General features: G+C 35.0%; 2 protein-coding genes across 6 annotated transcripts in view; one reads left to right on the top strand and one right to left on the bottom strand.

Moving 5' to 3' along the window:
- Positions 1 to 2,748, top strand: part of LOC127836231 (sushi, von Willebrand factor type A, EGF and pentraxin domain-containing protein 1-like) — a 29,982-nt gene extending 27,234 nt beyond the window's left edge. Inside the window, exon 18 of one of the 2 annotated variants that reach the window (XM_052362706.1) lies at positions 44 to 2,747. The gene's annotated coding sequence lies outside the window, so the exon portion shown is untranslated. Of the gene's footprint in view, positions 1 to 43 lie in introns of both variants that reach the window. The other variant, XM_052362707.1, reaches the window with a different exon arrangement.
- Positions 2,749 to 5,826: 3,078 nt separating this feature from the next.
- LOC127834629 (filamin-A-like) overlaps positions 5,827 to 23,482 on the bottom strand; it is a 37,964-nt gene continuing 20,308 nt past the window's right edge. For 3 of the 4 annotated variants that reach the window (XM_052360636.1, XM_052360635.1, XM_052360634.1), the window contains 11 exons: positions 22,363 to 22,542; positions 20,823 to 20,966; positions 20,115 to 20,243; positions 15,908 to 16,054; positions 14,498 to 14,602; positions 13,509 to 13,694; positions 13,288 to 13,392; positions 12,593 to 12,769; positions 11,670 to 11,819; positions 11,041 to 11,208; positions 5,827 to 7,635 (listed from right to left, as the gene is read on the bottom strand). In XM_052360636.1, coding sequence (XP_052216596.1) covers positions 7,400 to 7,635; positions 11,041 to 11,208; positions 11,670 to 11,819; positions 12,593 to 12,769; positions 13,288 to 13,392; positions 13,509 to 13,694; positions 14,498 to 14,602; positions 15,908 to 16,054; positions 20,115 to 20,243; positions 20,823 to 20,966; positions 22,363 to 22,542 — 1,727 coding nt within the window. In that variant the 3' untranslated portion in view covers positions 5,827 to 7,399. The remainder of the gene's footprint in view (positions 7,636 to 11,040; positions 11,209 to 11,669; positions 11,820 to 12,592; positions 12,770 to 13,287; positions 13,393 to 13,508; positions 13,695 to 14,497; positions 14,603 to 15,907; positions 16,055 to 20,114; positions 20,244 to 20,822; positions 20,967 to 22,362; positions 22,543 to 23,482) is intronic. The other variant, XM_052360637.1, reaches the window with a different exon arrangement.

A 23,482-nucleotide genomic window follows, 5' to 3' on the forward strand; every position in this document is an offset into this window, starting at 1 on the left:
TGTGTGCGCTTATTTATTTTTGCATTTTGTTTTTGTATTGCAGCTGCGAGGTAGAGAGCAGCACCCACGTGATTTCCGTGGCGGCACACGAAATCCAGTTCATGTTCCAAAACTACGCGTCTGTTGCCTTCCATGGGGGGATTTACGTCTTCTGTGATGTTTCCTACTGCAACCCGCAAAACCTCCGCGTGAACTGTATTCAAACTTGTAACGGGATGTTGGGACCTGTTATAATCGGATAGTGGGGTTTTATGTATTAATTTTCATCTGAACGTTGTGCTGTTTTTTTTGTTAACGTTAACAATACATCAATCTTTTTAGAACATTTTATTCCACAGTGTGAGTAATAAACTCAAAATAACATCATAATTACGTTAAGAGTACAGTAAGACATGTTGACATATATATAAACAAGCTCACGCTGTGTCAAATAACATTACTATGCAGACATCGTTGATATGAGTTAAATCAACATGTCAAACAAAATTTAATGATTTAGTACTGCGTAATTTACCGGATATATATCCGAGTGCAGAAACGAAAGAATTTACACCTAAAACGTGTTTCTATCTTATAATCAAGTGTCTATACAGTCCACGACAATATTTACATTTGAACACCGCTTTTTCAAATATTGTTATTTCCAAGGAATCGCTATATCGAACTTTTGTTTTCATATCAATTTCGTGTTTTTTTTAATTTAACTAAAATACCCATCGTTAATTCGAATTTCAAAGTTGGAATTCCCTTATATTTCGGGCTAAATTGTCTGTACCTACCCCTTTTGTACTTTTGTAAACTACACCCTCGTAACCGCATCTGCTAAAACGAAGTGAGACCTTACACAACTTCAGAGACTTCAAGAAAGCTTTCAAAAACGTGTGGCGTGATGGCCTATGACATGTTCTGAGAGGGTTCAACATTATTTATGGCTTGAGCAAGTCATCAAAAAACTTCAGCCGTGCAGTACGTCTTAATGGACAGATGGGTGACTTCTTCGGGACATCAGTGGTGTCCGTCAGAGTTGCCTTCTCTCCCCCATCCGTCCTGTTGAACATTTTCCTTAAACAGATTATTCAGATAACTTTCTCAGACCACCACGCCTACATCCGCATCGGTGACAGACCCATCTACAACTTGAGAATAGCTGATGACATTGACCTCATGAGTGGTACCCACATTAAACTCCAAGACCTCACCAACAAACTTTACTTAAGAGCATGATCATACGGGATGGAAGTCAGCACGAAGAAGTAGATGTTCGTGGGGAAAAGCACAAAAAATACAACAAAAAATATAAGCACAGAGCGAGAAACTGGAAGAAGTGACCACCTTCAAGTACTGCAACCATATCCAAGGAGAGTACCACCAGCACCGCTGAGGTCCGAGTAAGAATCGCCATGGCAACTGCAGCGATGGCTAGACGGAGAAGATTGTAGACAAGCAGCACCACCATAAGCTTCGCCACCAAGTACAGGCTCTACAAGTCCCTGGTAGTCTACCATACGGCTGCGAGACCTTGACCATTCACAGAACGCAAGATACAGGCCTTTGAACACACGTGTCTCCGAAGACTGTTCCGCATCTCCTTCCTGGAGAACAAGACCAACTAGTGCGTCTGAGACATGACATCAGCACGTGTTGGCCCACAAGAACCCCTTCTAGTGACCATCAAACGACGACAGCTGGCTTGGTTTGGAAATGTCACCAGGCACGACTCACTGTGCAAGACTGTGCATAGGGGACGGCTTGAAATACGAAAACATTTTATTTCTTCACTATTAATAACTTAATTAGGATAATCAGACATATGCCATTTGGGTTGCTCGGATACATTTAGATCGTGCTTACAGTGAGCAATCGTCATTTCTCAATACCGACGTCAAAGATGTTTTTACTTATGTCTGCACTAAGCAAAAGCGCCATATATAAATTAGTATTTGTTGACTGATTCTCAAATTATGTGTTTGTCTTCAAAAATAGATACATATCCAATGTGTTATATAAAAAAATGCGTTAAAAAGACATACTTGTAATTTGACCGATGCAACTTAGACCACGTTATAGGTATTCAACCAAAGTAAAAGATAGCCATTTTATGTAACCACTTGTCAATCTACAGGAAGCCATTTAAAGAAACGAAAAGGCATCTACATTCTAACAGGAGAAAAGATTATAACCAAATATATATGTGTCTGTGCACTCTAGAAGGATAGCATTTATCAGAAATTCAGAATGTAACATCTGGTATCTTATTCAAACATGAGGGCACATACAACGTATGAAATGAACATGTTGATGATGCAGGCCTCCAATCACAAACAATGCCTGGAAGGCTACTCGCTATACCTAATCGGCTTTGTCTGTCTTCTTCGTATACTTAAATGCATATAATAACGTCTGCATTAAAAAGTAAGCTCAAATAAATGTTTGTAATTTGCAAACTAGACTCTTTGCAAACGTAATTGTGTTGGTAGGGTAGATATCGTATGATCATACACTGTGCCTCATTTCCAACATTAGGAATAATCATGTCTTACATCATCTTCGAATGAAAAGCATTTGTTTTGTGAAAAGAATCCGATGAAACGAAAGTAACTGACATTCATGGAATACACAGACGTCACTAATAATAATCAATGAACATGAGATATAAGTTTAGGTTATTCATTCTTTACTGTTGAAGTCTTATCATTGGTTGAATGTTTTATTATATTTATTTAACTATCATAGAATCCACGTGTAGTTGTGTATGTAGTACGTTTTTGTATGTAGTACAGGCATTTGCATAATCCCATTTTTTTATTGTCGATGACATTACGTGAACATTGTGACCTCTCTCTTCTGTGTGCATGCAGACATAAAAACTGATGAAATACTTCCGATACAATTTCTTCTCTAGGCTTCAATTTTGTTTCGCCGCGGCTCGAAAGTTAAAATAAGAAATATGCATTGATAAGTAAACTAAACAAAATCTCTATATCATCAACTCAAAATTGACTTAAACAAATTCGAGGCATGTTATATGCGAAACAAAAGTAAAACCATATGAAGTATAGCTGTTTGAACATTCAAAATTTTCAATAGCATCTTGTAATATCGTATGCACGATCTTAGTTTTCAATTAAAATTCAAAAAGTTTTTTTAATAATGGCCATATCTGAAAAATATATGAGATGAAGAAATATAATAGTAATTAAAATAAAAATAATACATTAGCTGCGAAATAACTGGAAGTTTGAGTTCAATCCTCAAGATAAAAATTCATTCTATTACAGTTAAACTGAAAATGTCCTAAGTCTTGGAAAGGCTGAAACTTCAACAAAAGCGGAGCTAAGTTTAGCTGTTATTAAATTGTACTCTTAGAACCGATTGCTGTGTTCCGATAAGTTATAGTTGTGTGGTGTTGAAACCAAAAAATGTTTAACACAATCAAAGAGTCCGATACAACCAAATGGAACATCGCGTCCATGACCTGTTCCATTCATAATTTTTTTCTACCACCTTTGAAATATCAAAAACGGCGACACAAGAAAACCTCGGAAAATTAGTATTATTACACAAAAGAATATTTCGCGCATAAGTACAGTATATAATGGCATCAACATAATACATGCATTAATGGCGCCATATGACAGACCACCACTCATTCAACTTTACTTCAACGACGCAAGTTGAATCGATAGAACACAATAGCAATGTCGTCACCTCGATGCATATATTGTTTAAATATATTTTCCAAGATCGTTTAAGGAGGTATGAACTAAGTTTCCTTGATAAACTCAACGTTAGTCTGGGATTTCTAAACGTTGAATACGGATTCGGATTTCACACTCAGAAATACGGAATTTCTATCAGTTCCTTTGTCTTGTATATTGAAAATACAGCGGTACGTTTCCAAAAAAGTATAAAAATCTAAATTTATTTTAACTATCATGATATAATATACCATTGACATCGCGTAAACTAACGCAATGTACTCATTTTATACCGAGGACCGGTTTTAGAGATGAAATATGTCCCGTCGTTATTAGGGCGTGACTTTACCAAATTTCTAAAGATAACCGCATGTTCAATCGCATTGAAACGGACTGAAAACTTTTTTATGCATTTTAAGGTCTTTTGCGTCGGAATGATTTCCACGGTTTATAATCAAAACATAATACTTATAATGATTGCACAAATGTGGTGTTTATTGTTCTGCCGGAGTTCGAAAAGTTCTGTTAAGTTGAAGAATATTTGGAACAACAGCAATAAATTACACATACACAGAAACTATGTTGCCTCGATTAATGTAATATGCCAAGGTCGATTTACGAACGACAATCAAGAATAAGCTATTTTTTTGACATAATCATTTTGTAAAAAGGATGAAAATCGCATGCACTGTGGCAGTATTTGCGCACATGATAGTGTGAAAGAAATATATGACCCTCTTCAGTGAAAGTAAAACAAACGGTCATTTTTGCTCAATAGCCTATTGTTTGAACTTTAAAGGGATCTTTTCACGCTTTGGTAAATTGACAAAATTGAAAAAAGTTGTTTCAGATTCGCAAATTTTCGTTTTAGTTATGATATTTGTGAGGAAACAGTAATACTGAACATTTACCATGCTCTAATATAGCCATTATATGCATCTTTTGACGATTTTAAAACCTAAAAATTATAAAGCGTTGCAACGCGTAACGATTGAATAATTTGGAGAGTTCTGTTTTTGTCGTTAAATTTTGTGCAACTACGAAGATTGCTTATATAATGTATAAAATACATCAAGTGGGTGTACTCGGCGGAATAGCTCAGTAGGCTAAGGCGTTTTTACTTCAGGACTCTGGCAGGACTCCAGGGGTCACTGGTTCGAAACCTGCTCCAGGCAATGTTCTTTTCCTTTTTTTAATTTTATTCTTGATTTTTTACTGGAGCTTTTACGATCCAATGTTTACATTTATCAATATAAAGCATTTAATGAATAAGTTAAAAAATGCCAAAATCTGTGAAAAGGCCCCTTTAATGTTAAGTAAACTTTGTGTTATGAAATCGAAATCCGTGGTTTATAATGAGTATGAAATGTACATTTCAAACTAACGTTTTAGTTACATTAATGAAGAGATTGATATAATCATTACCCTAAGTTTAATTTCTTATAATGGCCTAATATGCGCAAGCATGTACTTTGCCACCATTTAGCGATGAAAGATTATTATAAACGTACTTCTCTTGTTTAAAATAGCAACGAATAGTGATTCACGTACATTATTCAGATACAAATATGAACATAATTTGGAGTTTTTACATTGCAAATGTGTCGAGTCATTCATGTCATTTAATATTATAATTATTGTAAATATATGTCCACAATGTGCTTCATGTCAGATCAGCTGATGCTGTGGCTAAATTGATAAATAGACGCGCTTGGAATCGGTTGTCAGAAGATCAATTCCAATCACTTAAATGCTTAATTCCTTTTAATCTTTTGTTAATTTCAGCTTTCTACATCCATATTGTATTCAATCTTTATCACGTTAACCAGAGCACATGCTATTTAATTCTAAGCGCTTTGTAAACACCTTCAAGTTATTAACAATGACTTAAAAACGATATAGGCTACTTCACATTTTGCTGAATTAAGCTCTCTCGGAAGGTTTTAAAAATCTATTGTAATACCTGGTTATTACATTACCGCAAGTGCACAAGAGTTATAGGGAAAATGATCGAACAAGAAATAATGATAGGGACAGCATAGGGTTATGAAATCAATATCTGCTGTTCAATGTGTATGTTTACTAGTCTTATGACTTTTTTTATTTAATTTTAAGATGACAAAAATAGTAGCTTGTAGTATATATATTTATATATTTATATCACAACACAAATCCACTTCAAATCATATATTTAATCCATGGTTTAAACATAAGGGTACATTGATATGTATAAAGTATTTTGGAACACCAATCATTTCTGACTAGCACTTTTCAAATATACATGTACTATGGATACAAATTCTGTATAAAATAACCACACAATCTACCAACATGAAACAACAAAAGAAATACAAAAATAAAAACACAACTGACAAACATAAAAACACAATTCATTTTATGGGACACAATGTTAAGTATGTTTTACAAAGTGAGATTTATAAAACATTACATCACCCCTTTTAAGCGGAATTATCATTTGAGGTTCATGAACGTAGGCTGGACATGTCGTTCTTTGGTTGATAAATTTCTATGCGTTAAACATGTTAATATGTATATTACGTATATATTAATTTCAAAAAACACAATTGATTAATTGAGTTTTCGCTGAAATGTTTAACTTCATAAATGCCAAAACATAAACTAGAACTAGACTATAACTCATTCATGAAATCAGAACATATAAGATATAACTGGAACATAATTATACAGCGATCAACGCATGTACAGTGCTTCGCACTCATGATTTAACCCTTACGCATCTAAAGGTCCTGATCTGGTATATTTGACAACAAACTATAAGTATTTTTTCTAAATTGGTACTGTGATAGGAATGATAAATATATAACGCCCGAATATCCATACTTAATTAAAATAATAAATCTGAAGCATACGACAACATTGATATATGTCTGATCTAAAAGTGCCTGATATAATTTGTTATGCCATGTCAACATATAATGTTAGGAGGTGGGTCATATTACTTTGAATGAACTAAAAAGTCGTCATTTTTTCTAAAATGGAATCAGATTCAACAAAACTAATAACTTATAATATTATAACAATATTTAATATATTTGAGACACACAAAAAACAACAATGACATATTTTACAAACATTAAACGCAGTGTTCATGATGTACCGAATAACATATAAAACGTCAAACAAAATAGTCATTCCCATTTGAAAAGTCCCTTAATGACCTCAAGACCCTGTCTTCTATGGAAATGTAATTAACATCCCCATAGCAATAGAAGTTCCTCATGTACAGAGCAATTCAAGTTTTAGAAATTAATATTACCATATACAATTCAGTTATATAGCTTTAGTTGCCAGACAATTCAAAACTTGCTTAAAGAAGACATTTATTGATACATATCAATATTTCATTGATATGCAACACGCAAAGGCTAATCAGGTACAACAAATTGTCAAAACATGATTTTTGTTAAAAAAGAGACCTCCTTTCGATGAACAATGTCATTAAAGCAGAAATAATTGTCCCTGATAAGCATATGTGGGCTGCACAGGCTAATCTGGGACGATACTTTACACACATGCATTAAGCCCTGTTCTCACAGAATGATGACACTTTATGCACATGCATTAAGCCCCATTTTCACAGAGCAATGACCGCACATTGAAGTTTTTCTCAGTCTTACTCCCATCCATGGGCACAAGATAAGGTACACGTATTTCTCAGTCTAAAACTCGTCCTTCCACTCGTAGTCCGCGATCAGCTCAACCTGGTTGGTCTGGCGCGCGTATTTGCTCAGTGCTTCAATGGACTCAAACACGGGAACGGTGAACGGACTGCCCGGCACATGCACCCCAGACCACTTTACGTTCACGATGTACTCTCCCGCCTCCTCCGGGTCGTACCGACACACGATCGTGCGTTCCTCCTCGCGGTCACGGCGCATCTCGACTTTGAAGGCACCTGCAACGAGAAAGCGTATTTGTGTAGCATCCCTATATTTTTATGGTACAATATTAAACCCACTTTCTATAAAGTAAATAACGATTAAATAATATATATTTTTCTGAAAATATCAGGTAAAAACCCACATCTCAACATTGAAGTCACCTTAAAGGAGAAAGCATGTACTTGTAACACTCCAATATCCAAATATTACGGAAGTGAACAAACTTTCTATAAAGTAAATTATGTAACACCTTTACCTATTTTGAAAAATATTTTAACATGACACATGTATGCATTGTGTACAGTGACAACAGTTTTAGTAACAAGCATGTAAAGCCCGTGTTATAGTTAAAATTAAGTTTCTCCACACGACTCTCAAAATACACATCATTCTAATATTGAAAAGTAAATCCCAGGGCTATAATGTCAATTATTGTTAACGCTTCTAGTTTAACTAGAGCATTTGGCACAGAATATTTTTCATGCTGTCTTCAAAAAAAAAAGAGAATCTAATTAATGGCGATTTTTTAAGAATAATTATGCCATTATTATTTATGGCCATTTTGACCTTTGAACTCTTGAATTGTTTCGCATGACACGCCATCCAATGACTGTGAACAAAATTAATGTACAGAGTCATTTTAAAATCTCACAATGAATGACATAGTTATGGCCCGGTCAAGATCATTTATGGCCTTTTTTACCTTTGAACTCAAAGTGTGACCTTAGAGATATCGACGTAATTCTTTTGCATGACACACCGTCCAATGATTGTGAACACATGTACCGAGTAATTTTAAAATCTCACAATGAATGACATAGTTATAGCCCGGACAAGATCATTCATAGCCAATTTTTTACCTTTGAGCTCAAAGTGCGACCTTGACCTTGGAGATATCGACGTAATTCTTTCGCATGATACACCATCCAATGATGGTGAACAAATGTGCCAAATGATTTTAAATTCTCACAATAAATGACAAAGTTATTGTCCGGACATGCTCATTTATGGGTATTTTGACCTTTGAACTCCCAAGTGTGACCTTGACTTTGAAGATATTGACGTATTTTTTTCGCATGACACACCGTCACATGATGGTGAACAAATGTACCAGTCATTTAAAAATCAAACAATAAATGACATAGTTATGGTCCGGGCAAACTTTCGGGTTAAACACGCTAGGTGATCCTGTGACCTAATTTTGACCCGGCATGACCCATATTCAAACTTTACCAAGGCATCATCTAGATACAACTTATGACCAAGTTTGGTGATGATCGGATGAAATTTTCGGGACAGACAGACCGATTGACAGACCGACCGACAGACAGACAGACCGACAAAGTGACTCCTATATAGCACCCAGTACCAATTGTAAAGGGGGTATAATTAGCTGAACTCTTCTTGATTATTTTATGCCTTTCATCGTGTATATTAAATACTTCTTTCTAGTGTTTTATGATTATTTAGAAAGTCCCATTTTGTATTAGGTGTCAGTACACATCCAGGCAGCCAGAGAGATTAGAGGTGCGTATTATACTTGTCCTCTTGTCCTGTATAGGAGTCCTGGATATACGTTTTTCGAAAGTATCCTGCTTATTAGATTATTTTATTGGTTTGGAAAGTGTTCATGTAAACCACAGGTGGTTAGCGTGTGGCTATGGTATTAACTAGTGAAATTATCATTTTGAATGATAAATAATCATATTATAACGATAAATCGACTTTTCTGAAAAAAAATAAGTTTACTACAAATATATATATAACAAGGTATTCAACTCAAAATCATCCGAAAACGGGGCGCATCGCTTTGGACAGCCATAACTTCATCAATTATGCAGCGATTTTCACGATCTTGGTCTTATTCAACGCAGAAATGAATTTCCTTTCTGGAAATGTACATGTCTTGCAATAGTTATACAAATGCTAGGTCAGCTTGTAAGAAATAACACGATACACAACTCGCATGACCTACTTAACATCGATCAGACAGGATAAATGAATGAAATCTTCACGGAGTAAAGGGCATTTTTCCTGCACAGTTCACAGACCTCGATACCATAACTCAATAGAACGTATGAAAAAACATTCTTACCGTGCTTGCCGTTGCATTATGCATCAAAACTAACTGACCAGCGCCGTTTGAAACCTTTGTTTCCATACATTTCAACTAACCGACATTTTAAACACACGAGTGATTTCATTGGTCCAATGCGAAGGTGTGTCTTTACAACTGAAGATTTCATACATTAATACTCTCTGATCGGTGTCAAGTAGGTTAAGCGATTTGTGTATCGTGTTATTTCTTAAAATTTGACCCAGCATTTCTCAAAATATAACAAGATATATACATTTCTAGAAAGGAAATTTATTTCTGCGTTGAATAAGACCAAGATCGTTAAAATCGCTGCACAATTGATGAAGTTATGGCTGTTCAAAGCGATGCACCCCGTTTTCGGGTGATTTTGAGATGGATACCTTGTTATATATATATTTGATAGTGATTTTTTCTTCAGAAAAGTTGATTGTTCGTTATAATATGATTATTTATCATTCAAAATGATGTTTTCACAAATTAATATAATTGCCACACGCTCACCACCTGTGATGTAAAATAGCAAAATAAATTTCAATGAACAGTTCGTCGAGTTGTGTGCATCTTTAATTTATCGAATTACGCTACAATTACAATCAAATTATGAATCTTTATAAGATATAAAAACAACAACAACAACAAAACCCATTTTTATGACAATAATATTATGTAAGTTCAAAATGATAATATACAAACACACATAGATATTTATCATTATGATAGATCATTACTTGGTCAAGCAGGCTCAAACAAAAAAGTATTTAGATTGTTTTCACTGTACAGTAGTAACAAATGTAATATAAAAATTGTATACACAAATTTTACTAAGGTGAACAAGGGCTGTTTGTAAAACATGCATGCCCCCCAAATGGGCTGTCAGTTGTAGTGGCAGCAATTGTGTGAATACGTTTTTTGTCACTGTGACCTTGACCTTTGACCTAGTGACCTGTAAATTATTAGGGGTCATCTGCCAGTCATGATCAATGTTCCTATGAAGTTTCATGATCCTAGGTGTAAGCATTCTTGAGTAATCATCTGGAAACCATTTCATTATTTCGAGTCACTGTGACCTTGACCTTTGACCTAGTGACATGAAAATCAATAAGGGTCATCTGCCAGTCATGATCAATGTACTTATGAAGTTTCATGATCCTAGGCCTAAGCGTTTTTGAGTTATCATCCGGAAACCATCTGGTCGACGGACCGACGGACGGACCGACCGCCATGTGCAAAACAATATACCCCCTCTTCTTCGAAAGGGGCATATAAATATAAAATAATTTATGTACGGATTAAACTCATTCTTATCAATGCCATTACTTACTTCTAGGTCCCCTAACACGGACGGAGAGTTGTCCCGCCCCTGCACCGTACGTCTCCACAATGAACTTGCTCTCGAAGGTTTGGATGACCCCGGGCTCTATCCCCGGGCCATACACATGCACCTTCCGAGGGTCTGGCGGCTCTCCCACGGGGATGGAAAATGGACTTCCTTAAAACAGAAGACAAGTCCTTATAAAATGGTGATCACAAACATTAAACCTATTTAATTTTCAAATCCTGGCCCTCTTTTCACAAATACGTTTAGGTTAAGATTAGAAATAGCTCAACTTTTGCAATTCAGTATGTAAATGTTTAATTGTAAAAAACAAACAAAATTAAGATCATATTCAAACTAAATAACATAATGAAAAACGATTAAGGATAACATCATCATCATTAAAATAAAAAATGAATATGCATAAAAAAATAAGAAATTCTTACAAGACAATTTACATGATTGACTTCAAAGGCCAACAAGCTTTGTTAATTTCTGCAAATTTGAACCTACACTGGAATGTTGATAACCATATCCAAAGTAGTTTGTTTTTTTATTTTTTATAAAGCGTTTTAATTTGTAAACATAACCATTTCAATATGGACGTTTTCAGAAAAACGTATACATGTGCTCACCTGGCACATGTTCATGGTCGTATTTCACCTCGAGACTGTGACGACAAGGCTCAGTCGGAAATATGCAAAGCGTGTACTTCCCGTTACGATGATCTATGAGGTCACAGCGAGAGTGATGACGTAAACCGTAGCAGTCTGCAGTAACCTCCCCTGAAAACGTAATCGGAACATGGACTAACTGTTAATATTTTTAAGCAAGGTGACGGTACTATAAACGTTATGGAAACATAGACTTTGTGTTAATAGTTTCAAACATGGTGAAGACAATTAAATACTTACACAAACAGAGAACTGCTTGTAAAACAGTTACGCTCTAACCCCACCCCTTATAATCCTTTTGTTTCACGATATTATCCAATGTGCCTGTTCAGGGCTTGCATTCACCAACTGATTCTTAGACTTAAGACTTGAAATAAAGAAAATTCTTAAACTGTACATGTTCTGATAGTATATACCATTCAACATGTTATGGGATTAAACTGGTCTAACAATACCCTTCTCCATTTAGAACAATTAATTTATGACAAAAGCAACATTTGACATATATGTATATTGAAATGCTTAACGTGTTTTCTTGGTTCTTAGTCCAGTGTTTATTTATTAGTCTAGGAATGGATTTGATGAGTGCAGACAACAACTGTAGGATTTTGTGATGAAATTGTTTACAAAGCCAAACACAGAATATCCAATGGAAATATTTAAAAAAATGCTTAACTAACTTGGAAAACATGCACTTCGTTAATAAAAGAAGAATTTAAATAATGAACAAAAGAAAGATAACAAGATAAAGAGACAGGAAAAATGGGAGGGTAAATTACAAAGCAAAATGCAACAAAATAATGGTCAAGCGTGAATAAATCAAAACGTTTGAATGCATCACAAATTCGGAAACAAACATTTAACACAATATTTGATGTGTATACCGTTGCCAGCAGCAGTGGTGTCTACAACAGCCCGCAACTGTTGACCCACAAATCCGCCCTTGAGTCCTTGACCTTCAACCTTGACCTTGTCACCATGACCTTTGTTAGTAACCGTCACCTTGAAAGGTGACCCTGGTACATGGAAACCGGACCATTCAACATGCAAGAGGTAACCACCTGTGAGGAAAAAAATATTATTTATGTTAACTGTAGCTAATAAATACCAAACGCCTGTGAGTAAGATGATTGTATCACCTAACATTGAATACCAGTACTGAATGAGAGCAAATATGGTGAAACAACTTGCATCTTTTCTTTAATGTTTAACTTACATACAGTTTCATATTAATTGCACATTAAGTGTGAGTGTTTCGTTTTCAAAATTGAAGATTTCCTTCCGGGACTGAGGCTGCGGTGTGTTGTGGAGTGTTCCTAACATGGCTATGTAGGTAATTTACTTTTCTCAGATAGTTTTGGATGAATTTTAAAAGTATAGCTGTCATTGTGCAGTTTTTTTTTCTTTTACTGATACACATTCAATGTTGGTGTGTTCGTGTGATTTGTGGAGGATGTGATTCTAGTACCCACCTGTCTCAAAACGTGACCTAAAAACAGTATGCAAAGAGTTATTGTCTTACGGCAAAGTTACAGTGCCATCTAGTTTGTCAGATCAAAATTCAGGCAGCTGTACCCACCTGGATATGGTGCCGCATATTTACACTTGTATCTGTCATACTTCATCGCCCTCATCTCCACGTCTACATCCGTCTTCACGCCTGTCATCCGAACACGTGGAATACCTGGGTAACACATATAAAGTTATCCATGAAATATATAAGGAAATGATCATACATGTAATTAATTTGATTCAAGAAAAGAAACATATGGTGACCCAATTTGTTAAACACTCACAAACCTGGCCCTGCCTTCTTGCCGTCCACAATGAACTCTGCTGGCACTGTCGCCCGCGCCAGCTGTGCGCCCTCCCCAACCACATTTACGTGTGCGTGATTCACAGGAAGTACCGGGCCAGGACAGTACGCTAAAATGGGAGACTTGTCCAGCGGAACTGATGACCAATACAAGTGGATGTAGTGGTCGCCTGAAATAAATGAAATCCGTGGATGATTATTGCCAAGCAGATGGGCAAGACAGTTGAAGAGACTTGCCCAGACCCAAGACGCATGGAGAAAGCTGGTCGGCGGCCCATGTCCTGGGCGACCACAGGAAAAGATGAGGCTAGGATGAGATGATCAGACGATAATAAAGCATTGTTTATTTAGGAAAAAAAATTATTATCATTTTAAGTGATGGTTCAAATGAATGAATCATCTATGGTATCAATTCAGTGGCAAATGTAATTATTGCGTGATGTGTTGTATTGATTATGTTAATTCAGTAGCAACACAAGTCTAAGAGCCCTAAAATTTGTTAAATCCATAAACAACAAGAGATGTGTTTGTCAGAAACACTATGCCCCCTACTGCGCCGCTTTCATTTTTTTTTAATCATTTGGCACGAACAGATCATTTTTACAAGGGAAGTAACATTTTTCAAGGGATATAATAAAAAATATTAATTCCCTTGCAAAAATGATCTGTACCTGCCAAATGATAATTAGAAATTATCTCCATTTAAAGCTTATTACTTCCCTTGGATTTGTTTTTTTTTTATCTTTGAACTTGAAGGATGACCTTGACCTTTCAACACTCAAAATGTGCAGCTCCATAAGATACACATGCATGCCAAATATCAAGTTGCTATCTTCATGACCAAAGTTAAAGTTTTCGTACGGACGGACAGACTGACTGACGGACAGTTTAACTGCTATATGCCACTCTACCGGGGGCATAAAAATATAAATATATAATCAAACAAAAAATACCGACAATTCTGATGACTTACCTTCAACTTTTGCTGTGAACCCGACCTGCACATGACCTGGTTCGGGTTTCCGAATGTTGACGGGCAGACGACCATCAGGGGAGAGAACCTCGGCACTGAACGTACCTATGGAGGGAAGGTTTGTAGTTTGATAATACAAAATGTGATATTATCAAATTGAACAGATACAAGGAACATCCATTACGTAAATATTATACTACATAGTACCAGTATCAAAACATTCAAACACAAAACGGCTTTAAAAATTTGTTAAACATGCACAATTAATTATGTAACATGACCATTTGAAAAAAAAAAATCTGTAGACGTTAGTTTTGTCTCAAGTTGATTGTACAAGGATTCAAACTGAAATCATTGGATTGGAAAACCATGTGACTATATGTAACAAAGAATTACGTACAAGAAACTTGGAATCTATACAAAAGTTCACTTGAATTCCTTTTAGCTAGGGTAACTGCCGTCAATCAGGGATGCCGCCTCTTTTTTTCGATGCATTAATACATGAACCCATGCTTCTTACGATGTTGCGATAAGGACTGGAAGTGTCTTATTCATGGAGCACTTGACAGGGTGAGTTGGTTTTATTTTTTTAACCTATTTTGCATAAGTTTAAAACTTGGGCAGTTTTGTGCAATTCAGCGAAGATAGGTTCAAACACCGGTGCAGAACAATTCATAAAGATATATTACTGAATTAGGTTTTAACTGTATGGTTCCTGGTGTGTCATTGTTTCAAATTCACTTTACTCATTACCTTCTTGTCATACCCAAGCTGTGCAAACAGGTAAAGGTTAGATGAACAATGAAGCATCTCTCCGTAATTTGTCAATTATTTCGCGTTCTTGCCAGTAATAAATTCTATCAATCTGACAATTGTAGTCGGGCGATTGTAGTCAGAAAACATGTTAAATTTCACTTCATTTTCTGAAAATGGTTATAAGTGTACAAAAACATACAATCAAACCCTGTTGGGAAACAGGATGACCTTAATAAGTTGTGAAATGTTGGAGTTCTTAAAAACAAATTGATGTTTTTTGCCTGTGAGATGAGCAATTTTCCATCCGTTTGAATCTCTAACGACATCACAGTATTGCATTCAATATATCAAATTGTCATATTCAAAAAATATTTGCTACTGATCTAATAAATGATTGTGAATTATTCCTGACGAGATGGAGCCAATGGGACGGAGGCAGCGCTTACTAGGAGCAGGGGGTTGCGCCAATGTGCATTTTAAGCTTTTAAAATGTGTAATGATTTCTCCATATTACGTTTCCAGGACCTATATTTGTAAGTTGACTACTTAAATTGTCAAATCTTGTACTTGAGTCGAGGACATTTTTACATATATTTAAGCAGAACAAGTAGTTTTATTATAACGCCTTGAATGATATAAAGTTTTAAACCATACCAGGTCCAGCGTCCTTTGTGTTAAAGTTGAGCACGGTCTCCGTATTACAGTTCAGAGCCAGGTGGTCATTCTCATCTTTGAGGTCGGTAAGGTCATCCATCAATACAACCTTGGAACGGTCCGTGATGTGAGGGTGAAACGGACTGCCTGTTGGGCAATATATGGTATTATTACCTGATGTGTTATATAAATGATAATTAATTATTTTTTGCTATTTCCTCGTCGAAAAAGAAATTTGCAATGTTTTAAACTGTTACCAGTGAATATCGAACTGTTGACCGGTCAACAGTTTGAACTGTTGCCCGCTGGAATAATGACGTCATTTTAAAGTTAAACAGTCAAAATTATTTATTTCATCGATTACTGTTGTGTGTAAATAAAAATTAAGTTTGCTGTTATTTCTATGTTGAAAATTTGATCAGGTAATAAAACACTTATTTCATGGATGCTTGGTGAACAGTCAAAACTGTTGTCCCTCGGTATCAGGGCTGACATTTGGAACTGTTGCTCTCGGCCTATCGGCCTCGGGCAACAGTACCAAAGTCATCCCTGATACCTTGGGAAACAGTTTTGACTGTTCACCAAGCATCCATGAAATAAGTGTAATAAATACAGTACTCAGATACTTAGTCTTCAATATTAAAATTCTGTTAAATTATCACGGACACTGGAACCCCTAAATAACATTAACTTTTCCAGTATTCGTGGACAATGTGATGATTAATAATTGTAAAGATCCAACAAACAAACAAAATCAAATACTACCGTATGCTATAAACTTACAAAATGTAATCCAGCAATGTGTGTTCCATAACCAAGTGAAAGCAACATCCTTCAGAATGAGATTTGTAAGAAGATTTGTAGTATTATTAATGTTTTATAAAGAAAACGTATATTCGTAAGTAAAAATATTATTTGAAAATGGCATGTTTATACATACACATAAATATCAATACTTATTATGAATTGTTAAAACTGCTCTCTCACTTGTGGAAAAAAATCAATAACAGACAAGTGTCTCATTGACAAAGAGGGCGATTATTAAATTATTTAAATCTCCTGCAAGGCATGGACACAGCTTTAATTGATCCACCATGACAATGAGCCAGTTTTCTTGACTGCGAGAATTCAGTCAATTGAAAACCTTTTTCCTTAAATTATTTGTATTAGTGTCAAATAAAGATGAACTAACTTTAAGTGGAACAAGGTATATATTTAGTACCATGAACAGAAGATGCCGTTGATTTCATTTAAGATTCATTAGAATTGGCTATTATTAGTAATGTCATCTTTGAGATTCACAGTCATGTAAACGTACAGAAATTAAAATGGTTTATACATTACAAAATAACTTTCAAACGTAGGTACCCTTACAAGTTTTACACCTTTGCAAAGACTGCTTTAACCTGGTCGATGTTTATGAGTACTTATTTGGACAGTAGCATGAACAAATAACCAAGACAGTTTATTGATAATAAAGAACTGTTTCTTATCAAATACAACGAAATTAAACAGGTCATTTATATACTGTCAACAACAAAAACACAAAAAGTAATGAAAAGGAGTAACATAGTATATTTATATGGTAAAATGTATTATTTGCATTATTAAACAGTTCAGTCATATAATGCTAGTCAATTAATTTACACCAAAAAGGCTGGTCTGAGCTAACTCCCCCTGGAAGCGTGATAAGTTTTTAGAGTAATCAAAAATAAATAAAAAACAAATAACATTATTATTTGTAGTAGAATCATCATTACCCTTTGTATTGAAACCATTATATAGTTTGACTAATTTACATGTTTTCATTTTTTTGCAAATACTAATATTAAAATTAAATTAAGAATCACTAGGAATGCACCTGATATTCACTAGGAATGCACCTGATAATCACTAGGAATACACCTGATGTTCACTAGGAATGCACCTGATAATCACTAGGAATACACCTGATGTTCACTAGGAATGCGCATGGTAATCACTAGGAATGCACCTGATGTTCACTAGGAATGCACATGATAATCATTAGGAATGCACCTAATAAACACTAGGAATGCCTGGTAATCACAATGAATGAACCTGATACTCACTATGAATGCACATGATAATCACTATGAATGCACTTGATAATCACAATGAATGAACCTGATACTCACTATGAATGCACATGAGAATCACTATGAATGCACATGATAATCACTAAGAATGCACCTGATAATCACTAAGAATGCACCTGATAATCACTAAGAATGCACCTGATAATCACAATGAATGAACCTGATACTCACTATGAATGCACATGATAATCACTATGAATGCACCTGATACTCACTATGAATGCACATGAGAATCACTATGAATGCACATGAGAATCACTATGAACGCACATGATAATCACTAAGAATGCACATGATAATCACTAAGAATGCACATGATAATCACTAAGAATGCACCTGATACTCACTATGAATGCACATGAGAATCACTATGAATGCACCTGATAATCACTAAGAATGCACATGAGAATCACTAAGAATGCACATGATAATCACTAAGAATGCACATGATAATCACTAAGAATGCACATGATAATCACTATGAATGCACATGATAATCACTATGAATGCACATGATAATCACTAAGAATGCACATGATAATCACTAAGAATGCACATGATAATCACTATGAATGCACCTGATACTCACTATGAATGCACCTGATAATCACTATGAATGCACCTGATACTCACTATGAATGCACATGATAATCACTATGAATGCACTTGATAATCACTATGAATGCACCTGATACTCACTATGAATGCACATGAGAATCACTATGAATGCACATGAGAATCACTATGAACGCACATGATAATCACTAAGAATGCACCTGATAATCACTAAAAATGCACATGATAATCACTAAGAATGCACCTGATAATCACTAAGAATGCACATGATAATCACTAAGAATGCACCTGATAATCACTATGAATGAACCTACAATCACTAAGAATATGCCTGAAAATCAAAAGCAATAGAGCCAGAAATCACACGGAATATGGCTGAAAATTAAAATGAAAACATCTAAAAATCACAATTAATACATCTGAATGTCACAAGGAATACATCTTATTATAAGAAACAATGCATCTGATAATCACCAAGAAAACTGATGATTATAACAAGCAATGTGCCTGATAAACATTAACAATACACTTGATTATCACAAGAATATACCTGATAATAATAAGAAATGCACTTGATAATCACAAGGAATAAATCTGATAATCACCACATAAAATCCTGATAATCACTAGGAATATATACTTGTGGAAGGTTTAAAGATTATGTTTGGTAAAAATAAGTTGATATTATATTTCTTTGTTCAAAATTCTAATGAATACATATCAGTATTGACCAAAATAGTAGTATTTTCAAATTCCTAATCAATCAATAAGGGATTTAGAGTGAAACTGTCATATCAGGTAAACATTCCTTTATTAAACACTGTTCTACATGAACAACTAACACAGTCACGTACCATTTTATTAAGTTATAAACATTTATTTTCCAAATGAATTTTCACTTTGATTATAATTGACTAATAAGCCATGACGCTTGTGTTTTGGTAGTAGATATATTTTAAAGATATAACAGTGATTAAGGTACATCGTTTAAAAGAGGAGACATGTTGTAATAGTCTTTTTTGACAACCATTTCAATACTTATTTCATTGTAAATGTAATTTAACCATGACTATTATATGAACATTGTTTAAGGAAAACTGAGCTTTATTCTTGTGCTTAACCCTTAAGAGCGGGAACCGAATTTTGAAGGCCTTTGCAAACAGTTTGGATCCTGATGAGACGCCACAGAACGTGGTGTCTCATCAGGATCCAAACTGTTTGCTATTCTGATAGTATTCTTTGAAAAAAATCGAAGAAAATGCTAATTTTAGAAATTCAGCAGACGACATTTTAGCAGAAGACAAATTACCCAGCATGCAAAGGGTTAAAGTGTTGTCCAAGATTTGCCAGTGCAGTATATATACGCACAAGCTAATCAGGGACAATACTTTTCAATCAAGACTGGATTTCTGTTTTTCATTAAACCAACAATTCCATATAAACATGCATTTAGCCCAGTTTTCCCAGAAGGTGGCTAGTATCATAACAAGTTGTCCTGTAAAGGATCTGCATACCCGGCAATGGACGGCCATTCCACAACACATTGATCTTGTACATGCCGGCGGTGGTTGGTCTATACGTGAACTCGTACACATCTGGCGTGATCTGCCTCCACTGACAGTCAGCGAGAGATCCGTCTGGCGCTGTAAGTAATGTGACAGCAGCATAGATGGATTGGAGGAACAGGGGGCGACCGGGGCAGTATTTACAAAGCTACTTAACTGGCGCTGTGATAAACTTGAACCAAAAAAAAAAAGGCTCAAGGGGCAGTATTAATAAGCTATTTAAGTGGCGCTGTGCGAAATATTAGAGCAGTATAGAAGGGAATGGGGCAGTATTAACAAAGCTTATTTAGGAAATCTTTACATAACGATGTATTTTTGTATTAATTAAATGTTCAGTGCATATTTATGTGCATGTTGTTTGCTTTGATTTAAACAACACACAAGAAAAACACAGAACATATGACTTAGTTGTTACATATAACTAGTTTAAATATAAAATACCAATGCAAGTCCAGAGGTTTTACTTATGTATGAAATTTCCATCAGTGTAAAAGTATTTTTGGGAGAAATGTTTTAGAATTTCATTCAAATCATACAGCAATTAAAACAAAAATGTCTTCTAAAGTGATGTATGACCGGAATTAAGGGCAATTTCTACCCACAACATAATATAAACTTATTATTAAAAAATCACTTGTAATGTATTACATCACCAACCTGATACATCCACTTTTACATTGCCCCCCACCCCACTGGCATTCACTTTGAAGCTAGAGTCCTCTCCCTTTGTTCCATGCAGAATTCCCTCCCCTGTCACAGACACTTGACTGGGGTCCTGTACAGAAACACGGGCCGGTGAACCTGCGGAAATATTTATTATCTCTTTCTAGATACATTTAATTTAACCCTTTCCCACTCAGAAGCAAAGTAAAAACGGCTATGTACAAACACCATAAAACCAGAACAGTCTGTGAGTAACATTATTATCTGTGGGTTGGAACTGAAACCTCTAAAACTTGAATCTAGTAAGAAAGGCCTTTAATTAAATTTAATGAATTGTTTAAATAAGGAGGTCAATAAAACTGCAATATAAGTGAATTATCACTTAGAGATAACCATCAATACAATAGTGAGTAAAAACAGTATCCTCTAAACTCTATATGAGCTTTTTTTTTAAACTAGGCCTATAATGCATGTTTGTGAAGTGTTGACCCACATTAGTCTATGAAGTCCGCACTGGCTACTCAGGGACAACAGTTTCTACCTACAGTGAATTTTTGTTTACAAAATACCTCATTTAAACAAAAAAAAATGTTTTTAAATCCCTAATCTGGGACGACGCTTTACGCACATGCATTAAGCCCTGTTTTCTCAGAGCGCAGCTAATATAGGGATAATAATTGTTGTTTACTCACTTTTTGAGTGCTGGTAATCTATAGGTGATGGTACACTTACATGCATGCAAATTAATATTGAGTTTAGTATTTAAGCAATTCAATTTAAAATAAATTTATCTAGAAAAACAAATAATAGTTCTTAAACTACAATCTTTAGTTATTGACATCTACATTGTGAATTCTGTATGAATATGAATAGAACAGGTTAGTAAAACAGCTATTATTAGTTAATATGGACGTAAGTCAGTCGATTGTTAGTGGTTTTTATTGAGAAAGATTGTTAGTGAAATAGTACACACACATTGTGTTTGGGATACATTTACTACATATAAGGTAGTTAATCAATTATAATACTGTTACTTGATTCAATATAATATTATCACCTTGTGACATTAATAAATTCCATAGACAGTAGCCAGAATGCATATTGCATCTTGTTTACTAACAAATAAATTTGAGATTTTTATTTCTCAAATTTATGACAGTTTTTATACGAATAATATTATAATATAAATTAATAATGGGACAAGAAAATTCAGGTACAGAGAACATTCCGTTAAAATCAATAATTAGTCAAGGTCATGTTTGATAATTAATAAACAGAAATTTAATCCATTTATAACAATTAAGTCTTTACAATCAGTTGTCTTTTCTTACAAGCAATATGATTCTTAAGTTCTTAGTCTGAAAATAATAATCTGTAACAGCCTTTTTCCTAATATATTTAAATTTGCAAAAATCTAAGCTCAACTTGTATACATGCATAGCAATTTTATCAACTCAAGTGCACCTTACAGTGGATAAAACTGAAACTATCGGTCATTTGAACATGTGCCATATTCACGCTCACTGGCTTGTACCTCTTATTTCTGTGTCATTAAACCACGCCCTGACCTCATACGACCCCTTGACCTCAGGAGTGAACATGATCTGACGGACATGAGCGTCTGACGAGTCTTGTGACGTGTCATACGTGATGTTGTCATCATTACAAGTCACTGTGACCTTGACCTCTCCTTCCCCTGCTGCCTTGTAGTTGACTAAGACAGGTTATGTTAGTAGAGTTAGAGTTAGTAAACTGTGAAACAAATAGGTGTGTTAGAAAACTTGTCTAGGGACAGACTAAAAGTGTAGGGCTATAAGAACCATTCCAATTATAGCTGGGGTTTTATTGTTGTTTTTGTACATTATTATTTCACGGCCGTAATCACGGGCGCCACCTCTTTTATGTGGTGCATTTATAAATGAGCAAATATGTTACTTCCGAGGTGGCCCTTAGGACCGTATGATGCAAAGAAGAGGTAGCGCCTGTGATTAATGACCATGCATTTATTGTCCCCAAATCAAAGTGTAACTAAAAAGTTGTCTGTACTTACTTACAAGTGTAAAAGATGAATGTTGTTATTTTTGTGATTATTCATAATTACATTTAAGAAATATATTTTTAATGTGAAAACAAGAAACATTAAAAACATCCAAACAAATAAGTTATTTAACCAAAACAATAAAACAGTCAAACAGCTTTAACAGTGTATTCAACTTTCTGTAAACACAGCCATTGTTAGAGACTTAATTTTCCAGCCGCAAACTAGAACAGTCTGTCCCTTTTCATGTGCGAAATATCAGAGATGTTAATGACAAATAGATAAGTCCTGTTTTGGGAAAACTGGGCTTAATACATGTCCTTAAGATGTCCTTAATCAGGACAACACCTTTTGCCTTTACTGGACTTCGGCAAAGAAGAGATGTCCTTTAACACTTTGCATGCTGGGAAATTTGTCGTCTGCTAAAATGTCGTATGCTGAATTTCTAAAATTAGCATTTTCTTCGATTTTTTTAAAGAATTTTATCAGAATAGCAAACAGTTTGGATCCTGATGAGACGCCAAGTTCTGTGGCGTCTCATCTGGATCCAAACTGTTTGCAAAGGCCTTCAAAATTCGGTTCCCGCACTGAAAGAGTTTAACAAAATACCTAGGCT

The sequence above is a fragment of the Dreissena polymorpha genome, chromosome 6, assembly GCF_020536995.1.
Source record: "Dreissena polymorpha isolate Duluth1 chromosome 6, UMN_Dpol_1.0, whole genome shotgun sequence".
NCBI lineage: Eukaryota > Metazoa > Mollusca > Bivalvia > Myida > Dreissenidae > Dreissena > Dreissena polymorpha.